The following is a 21536-nucleotide window of genomic DNA, read 5'->3' as shown; positions in this document are numbered from 1 at the left end:
TTTTAAAAATCCCATATAACACAGGCATCCTTAAAGAATAAGTTCCAGATTCCTGAAACAAGACTGGAATAATTTAAACAGATAAATAAGCACCACAGTGACACCATCTAAAATGGCGAAGAAAAAGAGCTGCTACGTTAGACCCTGCCCTGCGGCAGAGACTGCTTCTGAACCATTTAAACTCCCGCAGAATCTTAAAACTGGAAATGACCCTGGCAGTGATTTTGTCCATGCCTTTATTTCTAATATGAGAAAATGGATACCAAAGAGGTTAAGAAAACCATACAGCCAGGTAACAGCAGAGCTGAGAACCCAGTTCCTTCCTGAACCCCAGTCTGTGACTCTTTTGTATAATGCTGACTTCCTGAAGGGCAGACCTAGTATCTACCCAGAGGGTACTCTGGACAGTGATCACCCATTCCAAAATGCTGTCCCAACTTCTTATATCTGCCTCTCCCAACAACACTGTGGTACAGACAGGACAGACATTATCATTCCCATTTTACAGATGAACAAACTGGCATAAAGGAATTAAGTCCTAAATCACATGGGCTAACACAACAGAAGGACCTGACCCAACACACAAGAGTTACGGTTACTATATCACAGTTGATCATGCCTCCTAGGGCTCAACAAAATGTATTCTTCCCTATCATTTTTTTTTTTTTTTTTTTTTGCAGTACGCGGGCCTCTCACCGCTGTGGCCTCTCCCGTTGCGGAGCACAGGCTCCGGACGTGAAGGCTCAGTGGCCATGGCTCACGGGCCCAGCCACTCCGCGGCATGTGGGATCCTCCCGGACCAGGGCACGAACCCGCATCCCCTTCATCGGCAGGCGGACTCCCAACCACGACGCCACCAGGGAAGCCCCTCCCTATCATTTTAATTAGAGTCTGTACCATCTTAACATCTGCTTTTTCAACTTAGTTTATAATTCACGTTTATCATATGCCATTATATTTATATGTAGTAGTCTGCCAAACTGTTCTTGAAGTATTTTATGTCGGAGTTGTTTCCAATTATCCACTGTTATAAATAGGGCTCCTGTAACATATATGTTACTTGTTGCTCTTTTTTGGTTTCTTCCTTTTGCCAAAGGTAGTACCATACAAGTAAAACAATGCCAATTATTGTATAGTTCAATTACATATCAAAATGTTAAAGAGTGGACTTCTAGCAATGGTAGTACCAAACCACAAACTTAATATAAGATTATACTGATCTTATTTTGTACGACACTGATTTTTTAAAAATTTTCCCTTGCATAGTACCAACTACTTACTACCTTTTTTTTCAGTTCCACTGGTGGAAAAAAAAAAAGCATCAAAGCCCAGGAAAATAATTCCAAGAGGAGATCTTTGTTCAGAGAATGCAGTTCACAAACAAGCTAGGGGCCTTTAGGGATTAAGAGAATAAGCAGAAACCCTTCCCTTCTGGAAGAAGAGTGTCAAAGTGTAGTGGCTGCGAAAACAACATTGATAAAATATTTAACAGCTACTGATGAATACTGGACACATCAAAACAGGTCTCACAGAACAGACAACAGGAAGTTCTGGAGACATTTAGAGCAAGGCATTTAATCTGATATTTCTGCTCAACTGTTTACTCTTTATGGGCTGGCTTCAACATTCAAAAGAAATAAAATTATTGTCACACGGTTTATTGTTTAAAGAAAGGCAGGTAATTAATGTCTGCCTGTTTGCTAATATACTGGGCCATGTTGCTGTTTCCTACGTTTCTTCTTTCACCTCTTCCAAACATGCTCTTTTCACATAAGGAAGTGTGTGTGTGTGTGGCTGTCAACTGGGTGTGGTTTCAGAAGATGGAGAGGTTTTTCTATTCCACTAAATTTGCCCCACCCTTTTTAAAGCTAATAACCTGACATTTTCATAAAGGAACCAAATTTTTTTCCTTTCACAATAAGAAAGAATGCCAAAAATTAAAGCATCTCTTAAGTTCACACTGATATGTATCAACTGAACTTCAAGTCAGATGCTTTCCTGAAAAGAAAAGTTTTTTAAAAAGGGCAAAATGGGAACAATGAGAGTACAGGGTCCTGAAGGGGGAGGAGTGGAAGAAGGAACAACTAAGACACAAGGCTGCAAGGCTGCAAGTGTGGAGGGCTGCGGACTGAAGGCGAGCTGCCGGCCTTGTATGTGGCCTATTTGGCCTAGAAGAACCCTCGGCAGGAAGACAACGTTCCTGACCCATGACCCACCAGGGCCAGCAGGTGCTCAGAGGTATTTCCAGGAGGGGGATGGGTTGCCCTCACCCAAGCGACTATTGGCATTTATTTCTCAAGCAGGTGGAGATTAGGCCAAGCTATTGAACACTAACGTAAAGCAAAATAATCCATCAAGATCAAAACCACAACTGGGACCTCAGTGAAGTCAGATGGTCTGCCTATCATTTATATAAAAGTAGCAGGGATGCTTTAAATGAATGTCAATCTGTGGGATTCCTGCAATGTTGTAATATACTGAAGACTGTCTCTCTTAAGGCAGCATAACGGGGAGGGAAAAGATGTGCTGGCAGATGAAAGAAACTCCAGAGAAGACAGATACCTAATGGATGTTCGATTAAGGTTCTGCCTCCCCACTGCCCCAAAGTCCACAGTAAAATATGCATTTCTAATCTTTAAACAAAGCAGACTGTGAATTAATATAATATTTTTAAAAATCAGTGCAAGCATTAGTTATTTAAGGCTTCTACAGTCTTGCCTGATAAAAAGAAATACTGGGAATATGTTGGTCAAAATGTACTTTATTTTGTAGAATATTTTCCAAGTACAAAAAGAACTGAAGATAAAGCTTAAACTGTTTCTAACAATCATGTTATTAGCAGTAATATTGATATTTTGAAACAAAGATGGATAAATAGGTAATAATGTAAATTCATTAGGAACCAAGATTTTCAATGTAAAGAAAAAGAGCTAACTATAAAGACAAACATATTAAGTAAAAATCCTCTAATCCTGAATATAAATTGGAACCACCCATATGAACTCAAGGCTTTTTCATTAAAAAAAAAAAAAAATTTTTTTAAAAGGTTTTCCTCTGCGTACTAAAAAGTCCTAGAAACAATGACTCACTCAGTAGCAATGAGCAACCTTAGCACCTAGATTGTGATCTAACTTTGATTTCGCACTAAAAGGAACCAGGGCCACTTGGCAATATAGCTGATTCCAGGTCTGAGGCAGAAACTATATAAGATGAGCCCAGAAATATATTTCCTATATTATCACCCACATCCAAAAAAGCATCACCATATACAACTATTTTCTCCCTTTCATTTTAGTAAGAACCTCCCTACCAATAAAAGCTTCTCAAGACTTAAAAAGTCTTCTCCTTCCCTTCCAGAATAATCCAGCCCTAAAGGGGCTGAGGAAGGAAGAAATCCTCTCACTCAAATGTGGGCACTGGGTGTCAGAGCTAAAGGGGGCAGGGAGGGCATGCACAGGTGAGAGGGGAACAGCCCCGAGGGGGCAGAGACTGAGAGTGAGTGATGGGCAGGGCAGACACGCAGGGGACAAGATGGAGTTTAGTTACCAACAGGAGCAATGAGCAACTAAGTGAATAAATTATGAATCATGGGAACCAGGTTTCTCACTGTTGGAGGAGTGAGGTACAAATACAGAAGGGGAGAAAACTGGAATGAACCCTAAGGTGTTGGACTGGAATGGAGGTATTGCTGTGGGCTTATGGTCTTTAAAATATGTATAGATATAGGAGTAAGTTAGTATATGTATGTGTCTGTGTGCAACTAGAACCCTACATTTGGACTTGTAGACACCATTCCCCACTAAAAGGAACCAGGATGGAGAAATGGGACAATGGAAAGATCAAGATAAGCCTTGAATATCTTCTTGTGCCCAAAGCAAGAGAGTGCTAATAATAATAAAGAATAACAGGAACATGTTAAAAGGATACAGAAGCCAGCCTGAAGGGACTCCCACTGGCCAAAGTGAGGACGTGAGAATCAGAATAATGGATTAAGATACACTGAATAAAACAGGAAATAATGAATCCATACTAAGATATATAAACAAATAGGAGGATTGATTAGGAACAGAACATTTACATAATTTCAAAGTTCCTCCCCACAAAATGTTTATTGATGATAATGGAGAAAGGAGTACCTTGACAGTAAAGAAGCCCAGGAGACGCTAGTTTGATCAGGTGATTAAGTGAACATTATCAGCGATAAGTGGAAATCGGGTGCCACTGATAGGATGCATTGAGAAGAGAGCGTTACTTCTGCAACATTCCTCCAAAGTTGCCTAACTTGAATCTAGAAAACCCCAAACTGAGGAGCACACTACAAAATAACTGGCCTATAATCTCCAAAAGTGCCAGGGTCATGAAAGTCAAGGAGAGACTATTCTAGAACTTTCCAAAAGGAGGCCAATGAGACATGACAGCTAAAGGCAATAAGTGATTCTTTGATATAAAGGATAACTGATAAAACTTGCCCAGGGTAAAAGGATTAGATGGGGTCAACATTAACGTGAATAATATTTTCCTGGTTTTGACGATTATATTTTGGTTATGTAGGACAATGTCCTTATTTGTAAGAAATACACACTAATGTATTAAGGGGTACAGGTTGGCAATTTATTCTCAAACAGTTCAGGAAAGTTTTTTGTCCTGCACCTGTTTTAATAAGCTTGTAACTGTTTCAAACTTTTAAAGTTAATAAAATGGGGTTTACATTGTAGGTGTTTCTTCCATCAATTCTCAAAAAAAAGGGGAGGGGGTAAAAATTATTGCCCTCGTCCTACACCTTTAAAGAAAAGGAAATACTAAATGTGAATACCTCAAGGGGAAAAGCACATTTTTCAGATAGAAGCACTTATTTATCAACCCTACCTAGAAATGTATTCAATATGTGTACCTCTTTTTCTCTCCACCCATCATACTTTTAATCCTTCTGGATTAAAGCTGAATTGAATGTTTAGAGGGTTAATATTTAGTGTACCAGAACACATCGTTCTCTAGAAATTCAGAGGAGAGTGGTCGGTGCAGCGCACCAGTGTGCCAAAATCAGGGTGCTGCCAACGTGTAAAGCTGCTCCTCCCTGAGGAAAACCAAACTTACATATGTAAGATCAGAATTGAGTAGTGCATTCAGACAATAACACAAAGCTACAGTAAAGAAAACAGCGTGGTGATGGCACAAAAACAGACATATGGATCAATGAAACAGCACAGAGACCCCAGAAATAAACTCACACACCTACGGTCAATTAATCTTTAATAAAGGAGGCAAGGGCTTCCCTGGTGGCACAGTGGTTGAAAGTCTGCCTGCTGATGCAGGGGACGCGGGTTCGTGCCCCGGTCCAGGAAGATCCCACATGCCGCTGAGCGGCTGGGCCCGTGAGCCATGGCCGCTGAGCCTGCGCATCCGGAGCCTGTGCTCCGCAACGGGAGAGGCCACAGCAGTGAGAGGCCCGCATACCGCAAAAATAAATAAATAAACAAACAAACAAATAAATAAAGGAGGCAAAAACATACAATGGAGAAAAGACAGTCTCTTCAATAAGTGACACTGAGAAAACTGGATAGCTACGTTAAAACAATTAAATTAGAACACTCTCTAACACCATAGACAAAAATAAACTCAAAATGGATTAAAGACCTAAATGTAAGACCGGATACTATAAAACTCCTAGAGGAAAACATAGGCAGAACACTCTGACATAAATCCCAGCAGTATTTTTTGGATCCATCTCCTAGAGTAATGGAAACAAAAGCAAAAATAAACAAATGGGACCTAATCGAACTTAGAAGCCTTTGCACAGCAAAGGAAACCACAGACAAAATGAAAAGACAACCTATGGACTGGGAGAAAATATTTGCAAACAATGCGACTGACAAGGGATTAATTTCCAATATATACAAAAAGCTCATGCAACTCAATAACAACAAAAACAAAAAAAATGAATAACCCAAACAAAAAGTGGGCAGAAGACCTAAACAGACACTTCTCCAAAAAAGACATACAGATGGCCGACAGGCACATGAAAAGATGCTCAACATTGCTAATTAGCAGAGAAATGCAAATCAAAACTACAATGAGGCATCACCTCACACCGGTCAGAATGGCCATCATCAAAAAGTCTACAAATGGGGCTTCCCTGGTGGCGCAGTGGTTGAGAGTCCGCCTGCTGATGCGGGGGACACTGGTTCGTGCCCCGGTCCGGGAGGATCCCACATGCCGCAGAGCGGCTGGGCCCGTGGGTCATGGCCGCTGGGCCTGCGCAACCAGAGCCTGTGCTCCACAACGGGAGAGGCCACAACAGTGAGAGGCCCGCGTACCGCAGAAAAAAAAAAAAGTCTACAAATAATAAATGTTGGAGAGAGTGTGTAGAAAAGGGAACCCTCCTACACTGTTATACTGTGGGAATATAAATTGGTGCAGCCACTATGGAAAACAGTATGGAGGTTTCTTAAAAAGCTAAAAATAGAATTACCACATAATCCAGCAATCCCACTCCTAGGCATATATCCAGAAAAGATGAAAGCTCTAATTTGAAAAGATACATGCACCCCAATGTTCACAGCAGCACTATTTACAATAGCCAAGACATGGAAGCAACCTACATGTCCATCAACAGATGAATGGATAAAGAAGATGTGACATATAAATTCAGTGGAATACTGCTCAGCCATGAAAAGAATGAAATAATGCCATTTGCAGCAACATGGATGGACCTAAAGAACACTAAGGGCTTCCCTGGTGGCGCAGTGGTTGGGAGTCCGCCTGGCGATGCAGGGGATGCGGGTTCGTGCCCTGGTCCGGGAAGATCCCACATGCCGCGGAGTGGCTGGGCCCGTGAGCCATGGCCGCTGAGCCTGCGCGTCCGGAGCCTGTGCTCCGCAACGGGAGAGGCCACAACAGTGAGGCCCGCATACCGCAAAAAAAAAAAAAATAAAGAGATGCATGCTACTATATATAAAATAGACAAACAACAAGGATTAACTGTATAGCATGGGGAACTATATTCAGTATCTTGTAATAAACTATAATGGAAAAGAATCGGGGGAAAAAAACCTGAGCAGTACAAATCACCCTAAAAATCCTCTCAACTTTCAGGATTTGGGTCCTTGAAACTGGAAATGAACTTCTTTTGCATCTCTTTTTATTTGGGCCATAGCCTTTTCTGTAGAATAGTGGAAGCCAATGTCTAGTTTGGAAGGAGGAAAAAAAGGAGTACAAGGTGTTAAATAAAAATACCTTTCTCTCTCTCTTTTGCCCAGCACATACAGTTAAATTGAAACAACTCCAAAGTATGCATTAAGTCACAGCATGCATTCTCAAAGCGGAATGAAAACTGGTTCTTGGCTGGGGAGAGGGGGTATGAAAAAAATCTTATATTACAGTGGTTTGGAGCCCTCCAAAGATGAGCCCTACTTAACAAAACTGTACTCCTTAGTGTTCAGTTCGTCTCACTGGGTTGTCTTGGGCTTCACAGGAGCAGCACTGAAATGGAAAACATAGCAAATGTATGCAAGATCAGTGCTCCACAACTATGGTGACAGATAGCTCTGATCCGGTGACTGGAAGACTTTGTATCAAGCGCTCAATTGCAAGGTCATGTTAAGAGTGACCTGCATGTGCCAGGAATCACCATTGGCTGCCTTGTGGACTCTGTTTATGTGTGCTCTTGAGAGCTTCCCTGCATAGTTCAGGCTTTGAGAATTAAATAAAAAGTTTCTAATTTAAAAAGTTATTATTCAACACATCATTAACTACATCAAGTGCTGGAAAGAAAAATCATCAGCAATATCTGACTACCAGCTAATTAAAAGTTATCTTCTCTTATCAAGGAAAAGTGAAATTCACTAAAAATGACTTTTTAAGAAATTAATTTTTCAATTGTTTTACTTTTGCTGGAAAAGTGGGTTTTGAACGGTTTTTAAAAATTTCTGGTTACAGTTATATATTTAAATTGCCAATTGGCATATATAATGATGCACTACAATTTATATAAGTATGTAACATTAAAAGCTATGCAGTAGATACAAAGTTAAATGTTAGTAGTTTTTTGATTTAACTCTCTCTGGTTTTTTTCTGTCTGCACCACTAGGCTTGCAGGATCTCAGTTCCTCGACCAGGGACTGAACTTGGGCCACAGCACTGAAAGTCTGGAATCCTAACCACTAGGCCACCAGAACTCCCTAATTTAACTCTTAACTTAAAAATGTTTACTTATTCTTAACCCTGAATTGAATTTTAAAAATAAGGTTTATACTTTTTATGTATAAAGCAAAGCTATACATATAGTACATAATAAATATGCAGTATACCAGTGGTATTAACATTTTATGGAGGGGCAATTAGGAAAATAGTCTAAAACGTTCCTTAAGGGAGAGATAATAAAAAGAAGTTGAGGGGCTTCCCTGGTGGCGCAGTGGTTGAGAGTCCGCCTGCCGATGCAGGGGACGCGGGTTCATGCCCCGGTCCGGGAAGATCCCACATGCCGCGGAGCGGCTGGGCCCGTGAGCCATGGCCGCTGAGCCTGCGCGTCCAGAGCCTGTGCTCCGCAACGGGAGAGGCCACAACAGTAAGAGGGACGCGTACCGCAAAAAAAAAAAAAAAAAAAAAAAGTTGAGAAATACTGTGTTCCAAGACCTATCAGATGGGAATGTGAGCTAAGTCATTCAAGTGGGACGTGCTGTGGAACACGCACTCCAACACTGAGTACTGAAACGTCAAGTGGGTACCAAGGCACACCAAAAGCACGAGGTGGTGAGCATGAGTGGAGAGAACTTTGCCTCATACATATAAGAGAGAGTGAGGCAAGGAAATAAAACACATCGAGAACAACACGGGGCTACGCGAATCGTGATAGCTGCTGAGGCTTTAACGGGCACTGCGGCCCCATGTCATCCCGCTGTTTTGACGTGTGGTGATCACTGCAGATGTGTTTAATATTGCTCTTAATAAAGCCTTCAAAGAAGGTAACAAAAATTGTAGTATTTGAAAGCTTGCCTCAAACACCGAAAAAAACCAGAGAATCAGAGGATTAAGGACATTTTTTACACAGAGTAATAAGGTCAGAAGCTTATTAACTTCCAAACTTTTTTTCTTTTCAATGTGGTGCCTTAACAGAGTCATGTCTTTGCTGATGGTAACTAAAAATGCGGAGACACTATACAGATCCCCCTTTTTTCCAGCCTAGACTTTTTGTGTAAATCAGACCATAAACGGCTCCTTTACTCCAGCAAGCTGTTCAATACATGTTCTTCTCATATATTTCCAAGCTCATGTTACACTAAAAACCAGTGTGAAGGCCGGGGAGACATCACAATTTCACCCGTACTTTTTAGCATCTGAAATCTTTCACAGGTGTCCTGAAAGAGGAAAAAGGTCATGACCTACAGGTCAAGTCAATGATCATTAGGTGATGCTGTAACAGAAGGCATCTAAATAACCTCTGTGGGTACATATGGTGCAGGATTAAATGTGCCTATTACTTACAAGGTTATTTTTCATTTCACAAAATGAATTCTGAGCAGCATGAAAATTAGAATTGTCAAAACTAAAAGTACTAAAACTTCTGTTTTTCCATCAGGAATCTTGTCTCAGGTTAAACTGACATTTTCCATAGATTTGTGAATAAACAAAACTGAAATAGTAACAAATTCAAGGGGAAAAAATACACCCTCAAGTCAGTGCAGCCAATCGCACACAAAGCCTACTACCTTCCCTAAGAAATTATTTTCGCCACTGATTTGCCCAGGAACCACATAACTGTTCTAAACACAAAAATGCTGCAAATTTTCCTTGCCCAGAAGTGGTTTTGAAAAGGATAAATGCATTTTAACATACATAATTTAGTTTGCAACAAACCACAAAAACAAAGGGGAAGAAGTCTGAAAAGAAGCGCATACATATGCTGTAATGATCCGATCAAATGCCACTAAAACATGATGAGTTGTTCCAAGTGCTCAAAACGCTCTACAGTCTGTTAAAAAGTTAAAGGTTCTTCTTTCTTTTTTCTACTCAACGACTGCCCTTATTCTATCAGCAGTTTGGCATTCTAGCTCACCTTGTGTTCTTAACTGCAAGGGCGCTCAGCAAATAAAAACTCTGTGAGACTAAGTGACCATGGCTTCTAATTGTGGCTGCAGTCACAGGACTTGGGAGTGCTTCTCAGAGATCCACAGGCTGCAGAGGGCTGCTGTCTGCATGAGAAGCCAGGTTACATGCCAATGTCAACAGAACTCCCTGAGATCAATGTGATGATCAATGAGATGAGTTTCCAGGTTTCTCTCACAGTGGACAGGGCCAAGTTTCTCAAAAGGGAATCAAGTTCTGTTCCACTCTCTACCACCAAACAAAGCGGCACAAAAGGAAGTCAGTGGTGTTCATCAGAAAGGACAGAGAGAGATTAGGTATATCTGCCAATGAACTGACATTAGCAAGACTCTCTGGTGAACAGACTTAGCTCAATTATAATGGCAAAGCCACCACGGACTTTTAATTATTAAAAGGTAAACCATATGCCAGAGTAATAGAAGACAACTCAGTAATTAAGAATGGCAGGAAATGGTAGCTCTTAATCTGTTTCTTCTTGACTTTTTTGATACTCTGAAGATCTTTTCTTGAAGCAGAAAAAGCTTTATGCAAAATAACAATAAATCTGAGGAAACGATGTAACTAAACACGCCCCAGCAACCAAATTCCTGTGTAGGGATTTACTTAGGAGATATATATATATATATATATATATATATATATATATATAAAATATATTAAATTTTAGATGAAGAACTTATACCAACTTTACTGCTGACTTATTTTGACAAGCCACTTCTTTAGGTCTTGCTTTCTTTAACCATTTAAAAAAAAGGTAATCATATTTGTCATTATGTAATCAAAACAGATAATTAAAATATAACATTACAATATTCTATTATGAGAGCCAAAGTAAATTCAAAAGTAAACACAAGATGGCCTCTGTCCTCATACAAAATCAAACACCAGTAACAATTTGGCCTAAAAAACTGAACATGAAGACCTACAACCACATTGTAAGTGGTTACAGTTTATGAATGTATTTTCTAATTTGAAAACACACCCACCCACCCACACACAGACACACACACACACACTCCAAGCCAAAATGGTAGACGTTTACATATTAGGGAAATTAAGTACTAAGTATTATATTGTTTTGGTGCTAAAATATAAAAGGATTAAAATTATAATATCATAGGTTTAGAATGATGAAAATAGAACTTAAAAAAAAGATCAACACATATGAGCTGTATCATAAAAGGTTCCGAGTGGCACAAAAGGTTCCAAGTGGAACTTTTCCAAATGCTGAATGCTGCAGCTTCTACCTTCATGAAGTTTCTTCAATCAGTCTTCTCCTCGGTATAGCCTTGGCCAACATTCAAAGTCAAGCCCTTATTCTCACTATAACACCTTTCAACCATTCTCTTCCCCTCTACTCTCCATGCCGCCCAACCTACATAATGCTGCCAGATTAATTCCTTCGAAGTACAGATCTAATCACATAACTCACTTAAGGGAAAAAAAAAAAGCAGCAGCAGCAGCTTCAATATTTTCCAGCTAATTAGCTACAACTCCTTATTCTAGCACTCAGGACTCTAAATGTAGTCCCAAGCTTCTTCCTCACCCTGTACAAACCAAACTGCACTAGGCTATGTTTCCCATCATTTTTTGCCTTTGCTCTGGTGGTCTGCCTTGCTTCCCATCTCCCACCTATTCCTTCGAAGGCCTATGTCACTGTCCAGAAACTCACTAACGCTTTCTCATATGCTCTTAAGAAACCGCACCACCTCCCTCTTTGGAAACTTCAAGGCACTCGTCTTAGCAGCTTATTGTGAAAGCTGGTATGCAGTGGTCATTCCCCCTGTAGGTTCCTTGACAGCAGGATCTGTGTCCTACTTATTCTGTCTCCTTGAAGCCTGTCTCATGACAGGGGAACTTAGAGGCTTCTGAGAAATATGTCTAAGGAACTTACTGAGGCAGAAGAGTTATTATATTAAGACACTGGTTTATGGCTTATAGAGACATCATTAATATAAAAGTTACATATAAAAGTATCATATCCACAACAAATTATGCTCCAATTTACCATTTCAGCTCTCTGCAACCTTTCCAGTAAGAAAAAAAATTATATCTCATATATATGACATAATCTGTTTCAGGAAACAGATTTTTATTCAGCTAATCTCTATATGAAGTAAAATTTCTGAGAAAAGACTCTGTATAGAAGGTTAAAAAAAATGTGTCACATCAGCTTTCAGGCTGCCATTAACTTGGATGACCAGATCTTAAAGCAGAAATTCTAGAACAGTCAACTGGTGAATGAGTAATGTAAAGCCACTATAAAGACAGGCAACTTGGTCTTGTGGAAAGAACAGTGGGAGGCAGGCGCCCTGGGGTCCCCATGTGTGACCCAGCCCAACTCACTTGGCTTGCCTATCCTTGGCTTCTTCACTTGTCAAATCAGGGAACTGGACTTGATGAACTCTAAGACCCAGTTCCAACACTCTAAAATTCTATAAGCATCACACGTATCTTCACTGAATGATTACTAATGAGAGATGTGGTAGAAAATGATAACTCCCTGCAATATTTAATCTTTCAATTTTATAAAAAAAAAGATAACTCCACAAATCTTCAACCTAAAAAGGCCATATATTTAGGGTTACTGCATTTTCAAAGAACTTTTCAAATTAAAAAAAAAATTGAAACAATAATAAAAAACCATCTCTGAGGACTAAGAAAAATACAACTAGGGGAAAACAAAAATATGTCCCCCCAAACCTCACACCAGTATAAGTACTGCTAAATAACACTTTGAAAAAAGTGAATGGTCCAATAGAAATTTAAGATGCCAGATAAAGTTATAAAATTGTCAGGTAAACAGTGGAAATAAAGTGGTAAAATGTTTCTTTCAAGTTGTCTGTGGATCTCTTATCTAATACTGATTCAAGCTATAGGGATATGAAAAGCAAAAATTTCAGGATTCCTCAGACAACAAGAAACTAGCATTTTAGGAGTATATATACAATTTAGTTAGCCTAACTTCCAATGTCTCTCTTTTTTCCTCTTTTGCCTTAAAGGCTTCAGGCAGGAGGCTCTGAGCACAAGTCATGAGTTCTGGTTCTCTCAGCTTGCAGTTTGGATTGTGGGTTGACCACGACTTGATGGTGCCAGTAACTAGGGGTTACCAGCACTCAGCTGGAACAAAAGTATAATCTGTGGCACTACAAGAGCTCTGAAAAGCATCTTCTCAAAATACTGGAGGGAAAAAGGATATTTCTAGAAAATACTGACAATTAATTGATATGAAGCTCTCTCTCCCACCTCCCCCTAAATCAAAACCAAAAACACTTTATCACAAATAGGGCTTCGCCTCTTCATTACGGGATCACTGACTCTTGACTCAGCTCATCTGTCTCACCTTCTGATGCTTTGATCACATATCCTCCCTTCTTTTCGCCAGGAGGCACATCAAGTAGCTGCATGAGTCTGTCCAGAAGCCCATGGATTATCTCGAACCCAGGATTCTTGTTGTAATAAACAGCACAGAGATGCCTGTAGTTTCTTGCACCTACATCTGAAAAAAAATAAAAGAATTGGTCACAAGCCTACACTGACCATCACTTAAGAAGCCGATTTACCCCAAAACATAAACTCAAGCAAAATCAACAAAAAAGGAAACCAATTAGGAAACATAGAACCAATCAAACTCAGAAAGACAAGATAAGATGGTTTTTCAACCATTAAATTCCCTGAGGTGTTTTTACTTGGGGGAGATGCGGAAAGCCCTCAATGCTGGCCCAGGAACAGTAAGGCTTCACTGTGGTACGAATTGGTAAAGAATTTAGCAACATTTTTCAGAACCTTAAAATTTCATACGCTTTTATTTACAATACTATCCAAAAGAAATAATTCTAAATACAAGAATGGATTCATGTAGAGAGATATTACTTCTACACAAAGCATTACTTCCAATAGTGAAAATTAGAAACAACCCAAATTGGGAAATGGCCACATAAAGTACAGCACAATCACTCAGCAGAATACTACGCAGCCAAAAGGCATCTTTATGAAGATTTATCATAACAGAGCTAGAATACTTACAGTAGTAAACAAAACAAAAAAAGGAGGCCACAAAGTTCAAAAAGAGTAAAAACTAAATTATATTATCTAAAGAATATACACAGGTTGGACAACTATGAAGCAAAGAAGCGAATGACTATCACAAAAGTTAGGATAGTGATTGCTCTAGGTAAAGGGAAGGTAGTTTTGATGGGGAAGGGTCTTAACTTGGATGGTTACACTAGTGTTTGCTTTATAATCTTTTTAAACTGTTTATGTCATACATACACATCAGAATTAAAACATGAAAAAAAAAAGCAATTTATGAAGAATCACAGCTATGTAAATATAACCACAAGCCAAAAAACTCCACGCACAGGAAAAAGAATGTAAAGAAATATACCTGAATGTTAACAGAGGTTCTGTTTGGGCAGGAATTTTTTTTTTCCCATTTTTCCTTGATTAGTATATTTTTTCTACTTTGAAAATCAGGACAAACTTACACAATGTAATATTTTTTAAAAATAATTGCAATAATCCAAGTGAACTCTAATAGGTGACTAGATAAACTGGTTCACCCATACAATGGAATACTACTCAGCAATAAGGGAGACTTGATAACTTAGAGGAATCTCAAGGACATGAAGCTGAATGAAAGAAGCCAGTCTTAAAAGGCAATATAAGTGGACAATATAAGTCCATTTATATGACATTCTGGAAAAAGCAAAAGTATACCAACAGAGAACAAGATAGCGGTCATCCGGGGTTAGATGTCGGGGAAAAAATGTGAGAACGTGGGACATGTGGGTTTTGGGGGTGACAGAACTGTTCTGTATCCGCAGTGATGGTTACAAAAATTTAAAACTCATTTTTTTTTTAAACATCCTTATTGGAGTATAATTGCTTTACAATGTTGTTAGTTTCTGCTGTATAACAAAGTGAATCAGCTATACATATACATATATCCCCATATCCCCTCCCTCTTGTGTCTCCCTCCCACCACCCTCCCTATCCCACCCCTCTAGGTGGTCACAAAGCACCGAGCTGATCTCCCTGTGCTATGCCGCTGCTTCACCGAGCTGATCTCCCTGTGCTATGCCGCTGCTTCCCACTAGCTATCTATTTTACATTTGGGAGTGCATATATGTCCATGCCACTCTCTCACTTCGTCCCAGCTTACCCTTCCCCCTCCCCGGGTCCTCAAGTCCATTCTCTACGTCTGCATCTTTATTCCTGTCCTGCCCCTAGGTTAGTCAGAACCATTTTTTTTTTTTTTGAGATTCCATATATATGTGTCAGCATACAGTATTTGTTTTTCTCTTTCTGACTTACTTCACTCTGTATGACAGACTCTCAGTCCATCCACCTCACTACAAATAACTCAATTTCGTTCCTTTTTATGGCTGAGTAATATTCCATTGTATATATGTACCACATCTTCTTTAACCATTCATCTGTCGATGGACACTTAGGTTGCTTCCATGTCCTGCCTATTGTAAACAGTGCTGCAATGAACATTGTGGTACATGACTCTTTTTTGAATTATGGTTTTCTCAGGGTATATGCCCAGTAGTGGGACTGCTGGGTCTTATGGTAGTTCTATTTTTAGCAAAACTCATTTTTAAAGAAAGATATGCATAGCATATAAAGACAGACTCAAATTCAGTGGAGATCATTTAACTTTTTAACAGGCAGATACACTTGTGGCCCTTTAATAAATTCTGGAGGAGACCACTGCTCTACACAAACAACGAATGAATGTTGGCTTCGTTTTGCCTTTCAAATCAGGAAAAGAGAAAGAACAAACTAATGTCTATCTGGGAGAACAAACTGAAAATAAAAAGCTGCTTCATATTAGCATGTATTGAGCAAAAGTTCTTCCACAGACTTATTCCCATACTATAATTTGCACAAAATATAGAATGTCTTTTGCCTTCCAGATATCCAAATAAACAAATGAGTATTTTATAACACTGTACTTCACTGCTAGTAATATAAAAGTTAGCCAATAAATGGGGTAAAAGGAAAGGGAAACTTAGTATCCAGAACTTAGTATCTTTCTATCAACCTATCTGTCATCTTAATTCTCAAGACACTCATGTAAGCTAGGTTTTATTGTATCTATAAAGTGGATAGGGAAAATAAGATGGGGAAACAAAAGTTCAGAAAGGTTTTGCCCAAAGTCAAGCCAACTGCCTGGAGAGAACTGTAATTAATTACACAGCTAATAAGTTACAAAACCAGGATTTGACCAGGACTGTCTAACTCTAAAATCCATGCCCTCTCTACAGTAGAAATCTCTGACTCTCTAAAGGATTTTGATGAGATCTCTACATCTCTAAAGGATTTAGATGAAAATAAACAATATAAGGGCAAGCTTATGTATGAATATATTCTTAGTATAGTCAAAGATGTGCATTCTTGAAATGTTTTTGATACGATACACAGATGTTTTCATTTTCAAAAGTTTTCATATTTAAGAACTGCAGTCAAGCAACTGAAATAAATTATTTTTAGAAGTCAGTTAACTAAAGTTTCTAGCCATCAACAGTACTGTAACTCATGGGAAGTACATTCTGAGTTAAACTTTGGATTGAACATACATAGAGAAATAACTGTTCTTGCCATGTAACATTTCTTAGCACCCACTATGTTCAAAGCACTCCACTAGAGGTCAAAGCCAGCATAGAGCCTGCACAGACTAAACCTTCAACAATTGTTTTCTGAATAAATGAATAAAGCCTGGAAAGGAAGCTAAGCATACACAAAAAAATCATTAAACAAGGCCAGGACAAGACAGTGGCCACATTCTACGTCAGCACAAGAGCCAGCTGGTGTCAGAAAGTGAGTACTGTGCCACTGTCACTCTCCATCATTTCCACGTGCAAGAATAAAGTAATTTGGTACCTAACGCTATAATCGGAGGTGTCGGAATAAAGATTAATATTAAAACCAGGCAGGCATCAAACATCACTAAATCAACCACATGCATTAACTAAAATGAGGGGCCTGATTGCTCTGTAGGAACACACACACACACACACACACACACACACACACACACACTCTCTCTCTCTCTCTCTCTCTCTCTCTCTCTCTCTCTCTCTCTCCCCTCCTCTCCCCCCTCTCCCCCTCCCTCCCTGCTCAACCCCTCTCCCCACCCCCCTTCCCTTGAAGGGAAAAAAATGAAATGAAACAAAACTAATTTATCCCTTTCATATTACGGACTTGCTCCTGGGTATCTCTGCCATGTGGTACCCATTTGTTGGTGTCACATGCTTCCACTTTAACACACAGACACGTATTGAAACCACTTTGTAGTCCCATTTTTGCTGTGAGAGAAGAGTCCAACAGGAATGCCATCATTCAGAGAACTTAGCAACACAAACTGGAAGCTCTATTTTGGTAACCTTTGCCTTGGAATACTTCTGTCCTGATCTCCAAATTATGTAAAACCTGCCCTTCTGGTAAGAGGAGCAACATCTGGTTTAAAGACTTAGAATTAAAAGAAAAAAATTAAGTGATTTTGATGATCAGAATAATGAAGTTACAATAAAAAATACAAGACTTAAAAAAAATTATACTCCATTCAAGAAAGGTTTCAGGATGTTTACAGCACACGCATATACAATAATGAGCTATATATTTTTAAACTCAATTTTGCAGTATTTTAAGGAAAGGCCACTGACTTCTAGGGCTTTATACTAAACCCACCATAAGAATTAGATTAAATACATTATTTAGGTGCCCCCTCCCAGCTCCCACCACTGATTGGCTGGTTTTTCACATCTCTCCCAAGTGCTACCATTCCCTCTAGACTTGCTTCCTCACATCTTGCTAAGACATTCCCTCTGAATTAGCTGGATTGAATTAAAAGAGAAAATAACCACATACTCAGTTCCACCCAGAATTTCTCCTTGGAGAAACTGCTAGGCATAATAAAATTCCCACTTCCTAGTATTTTGCACTGAGAGACCATATTACATCACAGGAAGTTCACTGACTGCATGCCGCAAAATAAGAACTATTTAAATTTCAAGTCAAAACTAGGGTTTGTTGGAAATGCCTCAGTTCTTTATAACTCAGTTAACAGACCTCTTGTGTCATGCCATCAAACAATTCTGCTTTTTAAATAGGCCTGCCAAGTATGTCAGCCTAAATTACCAGTGTCTTTCACAGACTTCAAAGTACTGCCTGGAGAGGCTGATGTAAACCACCCAGAGAAGGGGTGGCTGGCTACGATTCTGGAAGCTGAAAGAACATGCCAAGTGATTTTATAAAAGAAGAAAAAAGGAAAAAAAGGGATACGTGATGTCCCTTAGTAAATGACTATCACATACAACTCAAATGTTTCGAACAGCTTCTGCTTAGTGTAGATTCTCTCTCACCAAAGTACCAATGATTAAAAGCAAATTAGGGGTGTTAGGCAATGTTATCATTAAGTGGCACAGAATGCAAAAGGATAAGAGTCTTCAAGAGAAGCTTTCCATCTCTATTCTCACATTCACCGAGAAGCCCAAATGAAGATGCTAGGAGAGGGCTTCCCTGGTGGCACAGTGGTTAAGAATCCACCTGCCAGTGCAGGAGACACGGGTTCAAGCCCTGGTCCAGGAAGATCCCACATGCCGCGGAGCAACTAAGCCCGCACACCACAACTACTGAGCCCGCGCTCTAGAGCCCGTAAGCCATAATTACTGAGCCTGCACGCTGCAACTACTGAAGCCCACGTGCCTAGAGCCTGTGCTCCACAACAAGAGAAGCCACTGCAATGAGAAGCCCGCACACTGCAACGAAGTGTAGCCCCCGCTCACCGCAACTAGAGAAAAGCCTGCATGCGACAAAAAAGACCCAACGCAGCCAAAAATAAAATAAAATGAATAAATTTTAAAAAAGAAAAAAAAAGATGCTAGGAGAAAGCCTACTGGGAAACCAACAGAGCTCCCAGGGCAACTGGTGGCTGACACTGAGCTTGAGAATAACAGCCTGGCCAAGCTCAGAAAATGAAACGAATCACTTTGATTTTTAGTCTATTCCATCTAAAAAATTTCTTTAATATTGGTACCCATGAGACTGGTATAGCTTATATTACAAATTTTACTTATCTTCAGAAGAAATTCAGAGTAGGCCTAATGATTCACAAAAGCTATAAGAATCCTGTCAAGACATAGACTTTAAAAAATTAGATCTAACATGGGAGAACAGGAACCTTTACACACTCTTGGTAGGACTGCAAATTTGTAAAAAAATCCTTTTTAGAAGAGAATTTGACAAGGTAGCAAACATATAATATGCATATCTATGGACTGACCAATTCAATTTCTAAAAACACATATTTGTATAAGGGTACAAGGATATTCATTACAATAGACATATTTTAGCAAAAACCTGGTAACAATCTAAACAGTCATCATAATAGTTTGAGTCAATAAATTACAGTATATCCATATAATGAGATACTGTGCAGCCATTAAAAAGAATGAGGTGGACAGAATGTGTTCATAGGAAAAAAGTACAGAAGACAGAAAAAGCATAATCCTATTTGTGTAAACACCAGAAAGAATTTACCTGTATCTGTGGCTATATAGAGAAATGTAAAACATACGGTTGCATATGCATAGAATGTCTGGCAACTAATTCTAAGAGTAGGATTTGGGAGAAGCTGGATACGTGTATTTTTTTTTTAATGTGAAAACAACAGAATTACTCTTAATACATATTTGTGAAAGTTCTTAAAGATATTACAAATACATTTTCAATTTTAAAAACAAACATAATAAAACCTAAGAACAATTTTCCTTAAAACACTTCTATATTATGGCACTGAGGTAAAGACTTTTCGTCTTTTAAATAATGCTGAAAGCCAAGAAACAAATGTGAGGAAAAATCTATGACCTTCTCAATGCATGAAGGAAAAGGTTACATCCTTGTGGGTTGGCTTTTATTTCGTTAACATAAACCTGGAATGGATTTTTATCTATTAAAAAAGTACGATATTCAATGCATGACAGAGCACATTATACTCATGTTAGCAGATCTTAACTATGTGAACCAAACGTACTAAAATAACTTTCTATATTAAAAATAATGATATTCACACAGTTAAGATGCCATCACATATGCGAATGATGCTACTTCAAATACTGTTAATGTCAATGTTCCTTACACCCGTATTTTTTGGATTATTAATTGGAAATTCTACATGCCAAAAACATGAAGTGGTAAAATTAGACTAATCTAGACTGATGACATAAGCTCTCTTCAGAAAGCCACATTCCACATGTGGATGTGAGATAATCTTCCATTATTCAATGGTTGCAGAATTAATGGACAATTTCTCAGAGCTGAAGTATTTTACAAGCTCATAATGAAAATGCTTTCATTGAGCTTTTTATCAAGCAAAGAATTATACAAAAAATTACGAAGACTGGGCCCCTAGAGTTTAGCAGGTTACAAAATAAGACAGATACATGAAAGGTACAAACCGACAGCAAACAGAAGGAACAAACCAAATCATAAAAGAACAGTGAATTAGCTCTGTTCTATGCGGCCATGGTGGTGCCAGGAGGAGAAAAGAACAAGAATCTTAAATATACTTAAGTTAAAAAAAAATAACTTTAAATGTAAAAGTTTAAAAAAAATTCTAGATTTCCATATCCAAACTAGGCAAGGTAAGAAGTAGATCTTTCAGATTTAGAAAAGTTTCAGGGAGAATGAGAAATTTTAGCAACTATTTAAGCAGCAATTTGGGGGACAGAGGAAAGGTGGCTTGTTCCAGGGCTGCAGCAACGCTCTGGAGACGCAGGAACAACCTGAGCAATACAATAATTATTAAAACCCAGCAGTTTTAAAATTATTAAAATGCAGTAGTTAAAACTAAAGGGCAGTATGATTATCGGGGTTCTCCACCGATAAATGTCAAACTGACAACTGGATGACTGTATCATGCTAAATTTAAAACACCCTATATACTTGCTTTACAAAGCCAAAGTAAGTCTTCCTTCTTAGGCTATCATTCCTTTTAAACTTAGATTCAACCCCATGATGCATTTTCTCCTGCCATTTTTGTGAGCTTTTAGGCATCCTGGCAGCTTCAGTGACCACTGTGGAATAAACTGTGATGGCAGAATTCAATCTGCGTTTAATAAAAAGCCAGAATGCTGGACTTTGCAAAATATAGTTGCATTTCTGGCCATGAAGATTAGAAATTCACAACTGCTCCTCTGAAGTAATTTTTTACTATTTTGTTGATAGTTTCTCCTCGACACTGAAAAGACAAACATAACAACTGAAACCAACCAGTTACTCACACAGCAGCCCGATCTGATAGCTTCAGTACAGCCTCTACTGGACTTCCCTGCTATAATAGAGCTGAAAATTTACCCCACAGCAGAGTCTGCATTCAACTTCTCGTTCCAAAGACACCGCCACTCTGCCCAACAAAAGGGATAAAT

General features: G+C 39.0%; 1 protein-coding gene across 5 annotated transcripts in view; it reads right to left on the bottom strand.

Moving 5' to 3' along the window:
- Positions 1-21536, bottom strand: part of FARSB (phenylalanyl-tRNA synthetase subunit beta) — a 67068-nt gene that overhangs the window by 8576 nt on the left and 36956 nt on the right. For 3 of the 5 annotated variants that reach the window (XM_019923505.3, XM_019923507.2, XM_019923508.2), the window contains one exon: positions 13445-13600. In XM_019923505.3, the coding sequence (XP_019779064.1) occupies positions 13445-13600 (156 nt within the window). Of the gene's footprint in view, positions 1-13444; positions 13601-21536 lie in introns of those variants that run through there. The other 2 variants (XR_002174010.3, XR_012332963.1) reach the window with 2 other exon arrangements.

Source organism: Tursiops truncatus, chromosome 7, assembly GCF_011762595.2.
Source record: "Tursiops truncatus isolate mTurTru1 chromosome 7, mTurTru1.mat.Y, whole genome shotgun sequence".
Classification (NCBI taxonomy): domain Eukaryota; kingdom Metazoa; phylum Chordata; class Mammalia; order Artiodactyla; family Delphinidae; genus Tursiops; species Tursiops truncatus.
The sequence above is the reverse complement of the archived record's forward strand: the minus strand, read 5'-3'. Positions and strand labels throughout refer to the sequence as shown.